A 13,984-nucleotide genomic window follows, 5' to 3' on the forward strand; every position below is an offset into this window, starting at 1 on the left:
TTCCCAAACTTTAACTAAGAAGTGGCTTTTGGTAAAATTGAGGGTAAGCTGTCTGGGGAGGAGATGCAAGGATGAGGGGGACAGGTGCTATGAATTTCATACCTGAAATATTAAGACATGCATAAATGTCTTTTATTCAAAAGCAAAACAAAGGCAGCCCCCTCAAACTACTGGACGTGTATTTCCTTGACATCCCTGCTAACAGCCACTGAGAGACTGCTTGAGGATGGGCAGGTTGGGTATTTCTTCTTTTCCCCCCCTCTCCTTGCCACCTCCTCCTCTCAGGATCAGTAATGGAAAAGTGACTTGCTGCAGAGATAATGCTGGGTTTGAAATGAATTTCTGACTAGCTCAGCCAGCACCCGTGTGAGCTGTGGCTGATTAGCTCCAAGCATCCAGGTCCCAATCACTCACAATGGAGCCAGGCAATCATGCCAGCATCCACAAGGGAAAGACAAAGTGGAGGCAACATCCCTGAAAAGGATCTCAAAGGCAAAGGGAAAAAACTACTCACGCTTATGGTTTTCATTTCTGTGGACAGGGGAAGAGCGGGTCTCCTGCTCGCGGGCTTCATCACCCTCTTCACTGGCAAGATGGGTGTGAGCATAGTGGTAGCTCAGCCCAGGCCTGTTCTTGTAACGCTTGCCACAGACTGGAAGGAAAGAAGATACAAGGGAGGGGAAGAGAGAACAGAAACATCAGTGTAATCTGCAACAAGGGCAGCAACCTCTCAAATAATGCTCCATTCTCCCCACCACAAGCAGCACTGCAGACTCCACTGCCTGCCCAAAACTCTTCCAACCAAGAGATTGAAAGTTGACAGAAGGGCAGCCCTGAAGCTGCAGGTCCCTGGACAAGATTTTTTTCCCGTGGTGCTGCCAGCAGTCCTTCCTACAGCCTGGGCAAATGCACATTGAGTCTCTGCAGCTCATACAGCCCTAATCCTCTCTGCTAAGATTACTAAGAAGATTACACATAAAATTAAATGAAATGCCAGTTCTGATGTTGGTGCTGCACAACCCACAGCAATGAGAACTGAACTGAGAAGAAAGGACATTATTTTCTTCATTACTGATCTCTGAGAAGAGGAAACTTTTTTTTTGTTTGTTTTTAAGAGAAGACTTTGTGTTAAAGGGTAACAGCTTTATTCGCAGGTTCCTAGTCAAGACGAGGACATGGAAATCATCCACAGTTTCTTGCTAAAAGAACACATATCAGTGACACTTATTTGCCCAGGTAAACTTCATATTCAGAATCCCAATAAATAATACATGTGACAGAGGATGATCCTTCTGAACTTTTTTTTATTCTAGGACAAAGTCAATTGATACAGAGAACAAGATCAAACAATTAAGGATGTTGAAAGGTCTATGTTTTCACAGGGAGCTCACCACAAGGGTGGGCTTCATCATAAGATTCCTTACATACAAATTCAGCTTCTATAAAGGTTTTAGTTCGTGTTATTGTCTCTAAAAGTTATCTTTTTTCATCTTTAAAGCAGTCTCTGAATGTCCATTTTCTTTTATACAGCTATTTTGTCTACCAAATGCAATTACTACCATTTTCAGAGATTAGGAAACAAAGGCAAAAAAGCTTAGTGCTCTTCTTGTACATTTTTACTCCCAGCCACATTTCCAGGCACTTCATTAGCTTCATTAACCTTAAGGATTTCACACAGGAATAAATGTCATGCCTAGTAGTTTATCCTGCATATCTTGCTTAGAAAGGCAAAGGAAGTGGTGCAAGAAGAGAGAATGGAACCCAGCAGTGTCTAGTTCTCTGTCTTGATTTTAGACCCCTTGAAAAATTCTCCAAGGGGAAAGTCAGCATTCACTCTTAAAAACTTCATTCAGCCCTGAGACTGAAAATGTATCCTGAAATGTATATAGATACTTAATTCCTATTCCCCAGACACCTAAGCCTGGGAATGTCATAAGACTCCATGAATCAGACAAAACAAACAAAAAAGACCCACTCCCAAATTATTCATTTACATATAAGTAAAATTTTCATTATTATACTTTAATGGTACTACTCACAAAAAAAGCCAATTGATGGTCCACATTCCGGAACAGATGACAGAAAATTGTAAAACAAAGCCTAGCATGATAACCTAATCCATTCTGCATCTCTTGCAGAGATCTCTGATTTGCAGACTCCCTCAAGGAAAATATTTTGCCTTATTAGAAACGTGTAAAAGAACCTCATGATATGAATAAGGTGAGTGATCTGGAATATTAGGTCCTTTTATCCAGTTTTCTCTGTTCTGCAAGGTGATGATCACAGAGTCATCATAACAGGACTAAAGTTTTTTCCAAATGTAATGTGTCCTTAGTGACAGATTTTTAAAGACTTTGAATGCTCTTGATTTAGAAATGAGAACTCATGCAGGAGGGAGGAGGGGGAGAAATAAAATGCCCAGATATATATGCACATCCATTCTTTGAAGCATCTGTCTTTGTTTCATATCTAAACCTAACTCTTCTGACAGACATTTTGAACAACTAGACTGCTGCTACATGCATGCTCTCCAGAGAGCATCAGTTCAGTCTCTCTTCTCCTAGTACCAACCATGTATTCTTCTAATGCGCTCTGGAGATGGAAACTACTCCCTCTCCTCCTCTGCAGCTCTACAGAGCAAAGGACAAGCAGTGGAACAGATGCTGGCAGAATCAAACAACAAGATATCCACACTTCTGTATGACTTTGTCTCCACTTTTTGAACAGCAAAAAAACTGTAACACAAAAGTAACCATCAACCTGGAGAGACCAACAAAATACTCACTCTTTAAATTATTTCAGAAAGATAACTCCTCTAATTACCCAAATATTACAGCATTTCTTAGAACGGAGAGACAGATTTGCATTCCAACTCTGTTTTGCTCTTATATAGCTTAATCTTGTGTCAGTGCTAACCTAGATGTAAAACCGGATACGGTCTAAACCCCAGTCCCATTTAGCTATTAGAGGGCATTTAAAATTTCAAAATAAAAATATTTCTAGAAATTCTACCAGACTTCATTTCACTAAGGTCTACCTGAAAACACACCCAAGGTTCTAACTCTACTCTTGTTACCATACAAGAGCACCATGTCCTTGAATGTAGCTTCCAAGGATCTTTCTCCCTCAGTGCACAGAAGAAAGGTTGCATTCCCTGCATGAAGTCGCAAGGCAGTGGCCTTGCCTCATTTCCCTACAGGATCCTGCAGGGATTTTAACTGCAAAGTTCAGGATGGCATAAGATGGATCTGTAGACTTGCCCTTCTGCAGCAAAAAATATCAGTTCACCACTAATAAAGAAGCAAGTGTCAATATAAGCTGAGGCAGTAGTAATTCTGCAGCTGAGCCCTTCCCAATGCCAAAACTTTCAGATGGCCTTTGAGGCTGGCGATAAGCTGAGACATGCCTAGCTAAAAGGAAACCTTGGAGGACCTTATAACCAGAGTGCAGGCAAAGGCGTTTACACAGGCCCCAAAGATCCTTTGTAGGACCAAAGACCTGCAGCTTCCAGTAGCATTTTTTTTCTTGGTGTCTAGACTTCTATGCCTTTCAAATTCATGTTCTGTCACCAAAAAAGTCTGAAGTGATACTATGAGTTGAAACTGCAGAGGTTTCCTATTCCCCAAGCAAATTAGACTTCTGCAGGGGGAAAACGGTATCATGATATTAGTTGAGCAAAAGAACCATTGGCTTCAGTTGAGACTGCTAAAATAAAAGCTAAGTCAGAAATTCATGGTTTCTCCAACAGACTGAATCTTCCTGAATTCACCATATCTCTTATTTTCCAGATAGAGCACATTTTATTAATCTACCATATCACTGTGCTAGGAAGTAGTTTCTATAAAAGGGTGATCATTAATAAACACTTAGCTCTTATGTAACTCTTCCCACTGCAAGACTGGCTTTTCAAACATTAATTAATCTTCCTCTGAATTTCTGAGTGGGAAATACTATTCTCATTTCACTTCTGAAAAAAAGAGAACCACAGAGGGGTTAAATGACTTGCCCACACAGTGATCTTTTGTCATTACCAGGACTGGAATTCATGAGTTCCAGCATCCACACCAGTGCTTACGCCGCATCTTTCTCATTCTCCAAGCTGACAAAAGCATAATGAGAACTGGTTCTCCCAGTCTGAAATGTACACTGCTGATTAGTTTTTAAAGCTATGCAGCTCACACATAGCAAGTGAGAGTGTGCCTTTCATAAACTTTGCCAGGTGGCCTTGCCTTTCTTTCAGCAGCTTTGACTTTTATCATCTTTAATTTTCCTTGCTGGATAGGCTCATCATCCTTGCATGTGGTAGATTTCATCCTGAATTTCAACACTGGGAAGTTGACTGGATCTTTAATTAGGTAGCCAAGCCCAATGAAAACAGCAGGAGTTTGAAGAACGTAACCCATTCCAATTCCTCCTGTATTCAAAAGATATATTTTTGCTATACCCTGATGTGAATGCCATCTTAGGAACAAGCTGGGTAAGTAAGCAGTAATACAGCAGTGCAGATCAAATGCCACAAATGGGAAAGAGGGAAAGATTTTATTAGGCCACTAGACACTCTATGATGAACCTCACTTTCCCTCCAATTTGAAGACTGAAATGAAGACATTACACAACTGAGTTATTGGCAAAAAACACAATTTGCAGACAGTTTAATCACAAGCATTAAGTGTTTCATAAGAGAGAGCTCAGTTCTAAATTCTGACCTGTAGCAGCCTGCAACTCTTCGGATAAGCAAATTCTCACCTTGTTTACATTTCTCAATAACTAAAATTAATACAAAATACTTCCCCTGCTTTAAAAGGGAATTTGAAATCCATGACTTGAAAGACTTCCTCATCAAATATTTAATGGCTGTGTTGCTGTCATTTTGAAATTGTTACACATTTGGTCCTTGGCAGGCTGTGAGTTATGTTCCAGCCAGTTCTCCACATACATTTTGCACAATCTGTCACCAGTATGAGACAGAAGGAAACAATCCATGTTTTTAGTGGAACCAGGAAATTGGGGGAGTGCATGCTTTTTTTTTTTTTTTTTGTCACTGAATCTTGCTCCCCTCCTTGTCTTTCTTTGCTTTTCTCCTTTGCCTCCTGTTTTTAATTCTCAGCTGGGCTGTCAAACACTAAACCTTAAGTTAACTGCTGGCAAGCAGTCATTCCTCAAAGTTACCTTCCAGTCCCACCATTCACTCCACTCCAAAAAAAACATTCCTTGTTTTGCACTGATTTGGTAATATAATCTCCCCTGTTACAGTTATGTCCACACTCTGGACTAACAGTGTATGCATTTTGACCTCCACTGGTGGGAAGACATTACGTTCATCCTTCTGATCAGTACTGTCATGCTATTCACCTCTAGTATTAGAGCAGCTATTTAGCAACCCATTTCACTGGGGGGTTTCTGTGATAGTAAATCGTCCTTGTTCCAGTGCCCCCAGAGGACAAGTCTACCTGCTGTATAGGAACGCTAAACTCCAGCGCAGAACGTGCACAGACCAACAATATATATGTCCACATTTCAATAAATGAATTGCTAGCAGGAGCAAAGGAGAAAACAAGTAGCTTATGAGTCACCTCTGTTCCCCTCTTACCACAGGCTCTACTCCAGACATATATTATTCAATATTATTTAAAAAAAAAAAAAAAAAAAAAGTGTCCTTGCCTCTATAATCTTGGGGATTTTACCAATAATGAGTCAATGAATGTCCAGTACAGCAGCTATGGTGGGAGAGTTATTTGTTGGCTTCAACTGAACAATCATCTTATTTTAGATCTTACTGCCCATTAACTACTTAAGGATTCACCAGAAAGGATAATACCAGAAGATGATTTAGGGCTTGAACTACTAATTGTTTACAGGGAAGCTGAAGTCATGATGGAGATTGATGAGAAGCATATAAAAACATAATGCTATAATCAAAGCTTTTTCAAATCTACTTGTCACTGTGATATTTAAGCAAAGGTCTGTCCTAAGAAGCAGCAGTTAGTAGTGCTGGACTCATTCATAGTATCTGTAAGAAGACAACAGATTAAGTGCCAGAGAACTGGTAAAAATAAAGCTAAATCATGATTTATCTTGTAGGCTTTTTGCATTACAGCAAACTTTCCAGGGAGTCAATGAGATGTTTGTTAAAACGAGTATGACAGGAACAGGTCCATTTCAAGGAGATGAGAAAGAAGGCAGGTGAAGTTAGCAAGGTAATTACTAGAGCCATCACTTTGTGAGCAATCAAATATTTCCTAAAGAATAGGCCTCAAGGAATTGCATTTGGCAAATCATGCTGGAGCAATATGACATTTAACTGGAATTTTCTAAGGAAACTAAAAGAGAGAGATCCTTGGTACCGATTGAAACTCAGTGGAATCTGTTCATCTTATGTATGCCGCTTAAACTACCTGAAGCCTCTAGCCTTCTGTTGGCAGCACCTACAATATGTTTAGTGAAGAAAGGAAAGAGGGAAGAAAAAATTTAACCTCAAAATAATGAAATTTCAATACCCTTCTGCTGCTGAATTTAGAGAAAAAGGAGGAGAATGTGGATGTAGGGTGAAATACTTTTAAAAACAAGACCATGTTCTGAATAATTACTGGTAGTTTAAAATCAAGTTCAAAGTGTCCACTTAGGGACCAAGCCCTATATGATCTGTGGGCACAATACAAAGAGATAGGCACTTAGTGGGATACACATAGAATCACAGAACGGACACCTTCCACTAGACCAGGTTGCTCGAAGCCCCATCCCCATCTAATTTGGCCTTGAGCACTGCCAGGAATGGGGCATCCACAGCTTCTCTGGGCGACCTATGCCAGTGCCTCACCACCTCATAGTAAGAATTGCTGCCTAATGTCTAATCTAAATCTACAGTTTAGGAGCCTACCTTCAGTTGAAATCAGTGTGGATTAGGAGTCTAATCTTATTGTAAACTTCACAAGGCACCTGGGCCCAGTGCTTGCCTGTGTTTTTTATCATTATTTTGGAGGGTGGAATGGAAAATGAAAGTATCAAACATACAGAGAACCGATTGTTGGCAAAAATATTGGAATAATAATAAAAATGTATGAGTTTCATGAATCTAAGAATTCTTTCATAGTCTAATTAGTAAATATTAATATGAAATCTACTATCCATAGAAAAAACACAGTATAAACAGGACAAAGCAGCATAATAAGGAAACTAAAGATGGTAGATAATCTGTCTGAGTAGAAACAGGTGAAAGAGGGAAGGATCAAGAAACTATAGCAAATGGTATATTAAATACGAACTCACATGGTGGACAAGGATGAGAACTCCTTTGCCACTGAAACATGACGCAGCACTGGAGAGGAGTGTCTTGCACTGAAGAAAGGTTTACTAAACAACCTGTTAGGTCAGCCTGAACCTCTCACAGATACATAACAGAGCAAGTTGCATAAATCAAAGTTCTAGAAGTGAATTTAAGTTACATGTAAATGTATCAACCATTCCTTTTCTGAACTAATTTCATCCTCAGAACAGCACGTTCAACTTCATTCTGGCCACTGCTACTTAAATAAGACCCTTTGGAGATTTTTCAGAGAAAAGAAACAAGTTTAGTTAAATTCCTGAAGAAAACACAGCTGAAAGAAGCCTGAGTAACTGTTTACAGAAACAGACAGAGGACATTGTTATCCACTATGAACAAAGGAAGGACTGCTGGTCTTAGACTGTAACAGAGAAAATTCAAGTTAAATAACTAGAAAAACCTGTAAATGACATTTTTGACAAAGAATCAGCTTCTACAAAACACTACAGGATCGGTGTCTCTGGATACATGCAAGGTTGCATTAGTCACTGATCCAGCAGAGATCACAGGAAGGTTTCAGTCAATTCTCATTTTGCACAAGGAATGAATCTGAATTCATATCTCAACCTCAGAGGGGCTATGAATAAAGGATACGATACAAACATAAGTTGTTATGCTAAAATAGTTTATACATGAATTAAGCTAAAAGGAAACAAGGACATATTGGTAAAAGGAAAAGAAAGAAACAACTTTTAGAGATGGGCGAGGGAAATCTTCAATAGATAGAATGACAGAAAACAAAGGTGGAAGTATGTATGCAGGTAAGCCTCCATGGGAACATGAAAAGAATGAGAGCAGACCAGTAAGTATGGATAGCAGGAAAGTTAATATCTTCAGAGATTCAGCACAAATTAATCACTCTGGCTAGGGAATCGGGAGTCATGAAGCTCAGTTGCTACAATTGATGGCAACTTTTAAGCCAGAATAGAGGTTTCCATATTTGATGAACTTCCTGATTTGATGAAACAAGGCATTTCATGATTATGTTAGCCATTTTATCAATGCTTAGGATGGTCAAGCTTTTCATTCTGAACTTCTGATCCAGTATATGCTCAATAAAGTCAATGGAAGTATTTCAGAATATTTCATTCCACAAAACAAGCGACCAACCACCTTTACCTAAAAACACAGGAATATGAAACATTTTAGATTTGAAAACTGCCCTTCAGACAGAAATTCCATATTTCTAATCAGTTTTAATATTGGTGTATAGCTGAATGCCTCTTCCAAACAAGCAGGCCTATTCAGCAATAACATTGCTATCTTCAAGCACAAGGGGCAGTGTCAGCTGGGTACTTCATCTTACTGGCCCACAGATTACTTTTCTCCCATAACCTGTTTATTACTGATGAGAGCTGGTAATATGTTCTTGTTTCCCATAAATATGAATGTGCAACTATGAAAAAAGAGCAAAGGAGTAGTACCCATGCAGTTCATCATATTTCAAAAATATTTTTGTCCATCATATTTGAAAAATCATGGCAGTCATGTGAAGCTCTCAATGACTGGAAAAAGGGAAATATAACCCCCATTTTCAAGAAGAGGAAAATGGACGACCCAGAGAACTACAGATTAGTCAGTCCCACCTCTGTGCCTGACAAAATCTTGGAGCAGATTCTCCTGGATGGCATGCAAAGGCACATGAAAAACAACAAGGTGCTTGGTGGCATCCATCATGGCTTTACTACGGGGAAATTCTGCCTGACCAATTTGGTGGCCTTCTATGATGGGGCTACAGAACTGATGGACAGGGGTAGAGCAGTTGATGTCATCTACCTGGACTTGTGCAAAGCGTTCAACACTGTCCTGCATGACATCCTTGTCTCTAAATTGGAGAGACATCAATTTGATAGGTGGACTGCTCGGTGGATAAAGAACTGGCTGGATGGCCGCATACAAAGAGTTGTGGTCAATGGTTCAATGTCCAGCTGTAGACCAGTAACGAGTGGTGTCCCTCAGGGATCAGTGTTGGGACTGGTCTTGTTTAGCATCTGTCAGTCACATGGACATGGAGGGATTGAGTGCACCCTCAGCAAGTTTGCCGATGACACCAAGCTGTGCGGTTTGGTTGATACCCTGGAGGGAAGGAATGCCATCCAGAGGGACCTTGACATGCTTGTGAGGTGGGCAGATGCCAACCTTATGAAACTTAACCATGACAAGTGCAAGATCCTACACCTGGGTCGGAGCAATCCCAGGGACAGCTACAGGTTGGGCAGAGAAGAGATTCAGAGCAGCCCTGAAGAGAAGGACTTGGGGGTGTTGGTGGATGAGAAAATGAGCATGAGCCAGCTTCAGTGTGCACTTGCAGCTCAGAAAGCCAACCGTACCCTGGGCTGCATCAAAAGGAGCGTGACCAGCAGGTCGAACGAGGTGATCCTGCCCCTCTACTCTGCTCTTGTGAGACCTCACCTGGAGTATTGTGTGCAGTTCTGGTGTCCTCAACATAAAAAGGACATGGAACTGTTGGAACAAGTCCAGAGGAGGGCCACGAGGATGATCAGGGGACTGGAGCACCTCCTGTATGAAGACAGGCTGAGAAAGTTGGGGCTGGAGAAGAGAAGGCTGCTTGGAGACGTCATAGAAGCCTTCCAGTATCTGAAGGGGGCTTATAAGGATGCTGGAGAGAGACTCTTCATTAGGGACTGTAGTGATAGGACAAGGGGTAATGGGTTCAAACTTAAACAGGGGAAGTTTAGATTGGATATAAGGAAGAAGCTCTTTACTGTGAGGGTGGTGAGGCACTGGAATGGGTTGCCGAAGGTAGTTGTGAATGCTCCATCCCTGGCAGTGTTCAAGGCCAGGCTGGACAGAGCCTTGGGTGACGTGGTTTAGTGGGAGGTGTCCCTGCCCATGGCATGGGGGTTGAAACTTTATGATCTTAAGGTCCTTTCCAACCCTAACTATTCTATGATTCTAAATAAGAGAATTAATTTAGTTTAGATAGGCTTATACTTTCTTCTTTGTGGTCACTTTCCAAACTCAAATATCAGAACACTTGCACAAAAAGCAATAATACACAGAAAAGGTAAAGTGTTTACCATTATTATTTATACCAATAATGTGATTGTGGGAATCATGTTTTCCCAAACAGGAAACAGCTTCACTGTTTTTGACTTGCGTGTTTCCATGTAAAACAAATCTATCTGCCCAAAACATATGCACATGGAGTACTGCAAACCAATTTCAAACCTACAACAACTAGATTGAGGTTTATTTATAAAAATATTTAGTAAATAATTTAAAAAAAAAAAAACTGATTCAATAAATCCACCCAAGCATGAAAGAGGCCTCAACTTAAGCCAATTATTCACAATGAATTGCATGTAATATTTCTACAGAAAGTTAACAAGGGTAGGATATTACTTCAGGACAATGGAATGACAACTGGGACAGTTCTTTCCTTCCACTCCACAGTCAGGTAAAAGAGTTTTGCTGCCACATAACCCCTTTCTCAGCTATTTACAATGGAAAAGGAGTCATCACTGTCTAAAGTTTGGATTCCAAGATTCCTTATGACTCACCTCTAACTATAAGTTTCCTAAAAATGAAAGGTATCAGCCAACTGAAATAGGAAAGTTTATATTTCCAAAACCAAAGAGGAAATTTATGCTCCAAAATGTAAGCCAAGGCAAAATTCCATCAGTACAACAATGTGCTAAAGCCTTGACTTGAGTCCAGATTTCTGCTGCCTACTCTGATATCTTGTATGTTTTATCTACTGTGTGCAAACCACTACTATGCATGTTTTGATTTCTCTGAAAAATACAAAAGGAAAACAAGATCAGACAATTAGTGACATTATGTTCAAAATGACTAGCACTGACAAGTGTCCTTGGATTTAGAAGGATGTTCCAGAAAAGAGTTAAAGACAGTTATGCATATACCAATAGAAGACAGATGTGGATTTCAGCAAGATACATACTGGGCTCCCAGAGAAGTTTTAGAAGTCACATTTCAGTTCTTCTAACACACAAGGACAGCTATTTAACCACAGTAGAAATCTCCTGACTCTTCATATAGTAAAGAGCTCTTCCCCCTTGATCATGTGTTCAGACAGTCCCATTCATGTGCAAGTCTTTCCATTTCTGCTCATTGCCCTTAGAATATTCACCTTGCTGAAGCAAAATACCCAACATGTCCCTCACTGTACTGTGCAGAGTCACCTGGTCTCACCATAAAAGAGTATTTGATCACATGGAATGTAGTTCTTATATGTATTATATATAAAAATATAAAACATATATTCTTATGTTTTTAAAAATATCCCATAGATCAACATCTGAACAGTTGGTCTTTTAAGTCAGTAACATTGCAAGATAGGTAGATATTGGAGAAAGGGGGTTTCTAATCATCCTTAAAACCACCAAACATTTTTGGATCACAGAAGTGAAGACCTCCCACTATTCTCCTGTTAACTATTCTTAGGTTTTTGGTTTATAGGATAAAAAGCAGCCAGTAGCACAAATTACCATTGCATGTACACTACAGTAAGCCTTAAGATGGAAGACCTCAAAAGCATGTGGGTAAAATAACTGCCCTTCACAGAAATGACACAGTGAAGCAAAAAAGAATATCAAAAGAAGAAGGAGAGCACCAAGGACTAGACTATTTAAAAAAATATATTGTGTATCAAATATAGTAGGACTCTGGTATCCTTCTTCAGTTTGAGCTTTGGGCTCTGGTATAATTTCTCAGTAGGGCAATGCCTTACTTCACCTGCAGTCCCACTGCAACATGTCAAACAGCATGGCCATATTCAAAGGGAATATGTTTCAAAACAAAGCATTCTGGTTGTGTTTGTTTCTTAGGAGGGCTCAACTTCTGATGATGCCACAAGAGTACTTTCTGAGTGATGGATGAGAATTAGACCTTCAAAATTCAGTCCAGTGAGATTTGAAGGAAAGAGAATCACCAAATATATGAAGAGATACAACAAGGGTGAAGTACCTTTGTCCGAGATTTTTGAGTTATGCTTTTGTTTGTAACTATCTGAAACAGAGAAAGAAATAGAGGGTGAATCTTACATGGGGGAAGGAAGACAAAAGGCAGAGAAGCCAGAAAAAGAGAAGAGAAAGAAAATATAAGGGATGATTTATTACAGGGCAAAGGGAACTGGAGTCTTGCCGAGGACTTAATTTTATTTCCTTCATGCAAAAACACTAAGAGCATGAAGCAGCAGCAGGTGGCAAACATGCAAGTCAGAGTGCAGCAGAATATTTTGCTGGAAGAGAAAAGATGAAGCCCTGAGTACACCAAGCTGGTAGGACCAAGCTGGAAGCAGAATCAGCTGTCTTGGTGCTACTTACTGTCACAAACATAGGGTTTGTCATGATCATCCTGGGAGGCAGCATCATTCCGTCTCCTGCCTCCTCCAGATCCCCGAGCCTGCAAGGACAAGATGAATGTTAACATTATTCCATCGCCCCTTGGGTATCCTTGTGCCCCTCACCCTCCTATGAAAAATGTGCAATATAAACTAAACAATTCCTCAGCTGCCATATAGGGCTGTCAAGGGTGGGCTTGACCCTTCACCTCCTAAGATATGCACTATGTTAGTGGACCTTGTAATGCAGTGGAGATCCCCTTCACAGGTACCCCAGATTGTTCATCCATAGCAATAGGTTACTGCCAGCACATATTCAGTCGAGTATCATCACACATTCATCTCTGAAGATGTTCAAATACCTTGCTTAACTGAATATGAATGAATAGATGAACAGGTGTTAGAGGACAAATGCAGCTATTCAATCAGCCAGAAAATAGGCCCCAAATAGAAGAGAGGTAAAATTATTTCCTTTAATATTTTCAAATGGGGGGTGGGTTGTTTTGTTCTGTTTTCTAGCTGAAAAGCAATGTTTTGAAATGGCCTTCTGTGACAAAGATACCATGGCTAATTCTAAAATGGAGCTTTGGTCAGTTAGTGGAGAAGATTAGGAAACATAGCTACCTGCAATAACAGAGAATGGGAATTACCCAGAAAGTCTCACTGTTCTGTGTTCCTACAACATACCAAGTTGGCTGCCCTGGAAATGGAAAAGCTCTTGTTTCTCCCCAGCACAGACTGCCCTGTCCTGAGCTCCAGTGGTAAGAGTGGAATTCCAGCATCAAAGCTATTTGGTCTTGACACTTCTCAGCTGAGATGCCAACAAGGGGACAGCTCATATCCTTCCAGAAGTAGAGGCTGTGAGGTGTAAATGGGAACTGAGCCAAGGCCTTCAATACTTTCCTGTTCACTAATGTGCAGTGTGTAGATGACAATAATTTTAGACTTGATCTTTATTAGAGGAAGTGATCTGCAGGTAGATGGCTAGACAGCCCTTTATTAGTTCTGCCAACTACTCTTTTCCTGTGTAAAAGCAACAAAATTGTTTCTGCTGCTCCTCTTATTAAACCAATCATGTTTCTCACACTAGACAAGGCTGCCTGACTCAAATCCTTCAAGCTTTTATATGTAAAAATAAGAAATGGACAGAGCTTTGTCAAGTAAAGCTGGAGAAGATGTAAAAATTCTGAAAATATTAGTACCCCAGACACAAAGGGGTCATAGAAGCTCTGCCCCTCTTCTATGGAGTTAGGACTGAACTAGCACTATTCAAGCTGCATTCCATGGGACATCTAAAGAGAAGGAACAAGGAACAATTTACATTGGCCTGCCAAAAT

At 40.2% G+C, this 13,984-nt stretch overlaps 1 protein-coding gene across 1 annotated transcript in view; it reads right to left on the reverse strand.

Moving 5' to 3' along the window:
* Positions 1 to 13,984, reverse strand: part of DPF3 (double PHD fingers 3) — a 94,036-nt gene that overhangs the window by 42,057 nt on the left and 37,995 nt on the right. Inside the window, exons 7-9 of the mRNA XM_057416089.1 lie at positions 12,631 to 12,709; positions 12,272 to 12,313; positions 515 to 652 (exon numbers count right to left, since the gene is read on the reverse strand). Of these exons, the coding sequence (XP_057272072.1) occupies positions 515 to 652; positions 12,272 to 12,313; positions 12,631 to 12,709 (259 nt within the window). The remainder of the gene's footprint in view (positions 1 to 514; positions 653 to 12,271; positions 12,314 to 12,630; positions 12,710 to 13,984) is intronic.

Source organism: Pezoporus wallicus, unplaced genomic scaffold (genome assembly GCF_028554395.1).
Source record: "Pezoporus wallicus isolate ANWC-B61680 ecotype Strahan unplaced genomic scaffold, APGP_CSIRO_Pwel_v1 scaffold_2146, whole genome shotgun sequence".
Taxonomy (NCBI): domain Eukaryota; kingdom Metazoa; phylum Chordata; class Aves; order Psittaciformes; family Psittacidae; genus Pezoporus; species Pezoporus wallicus.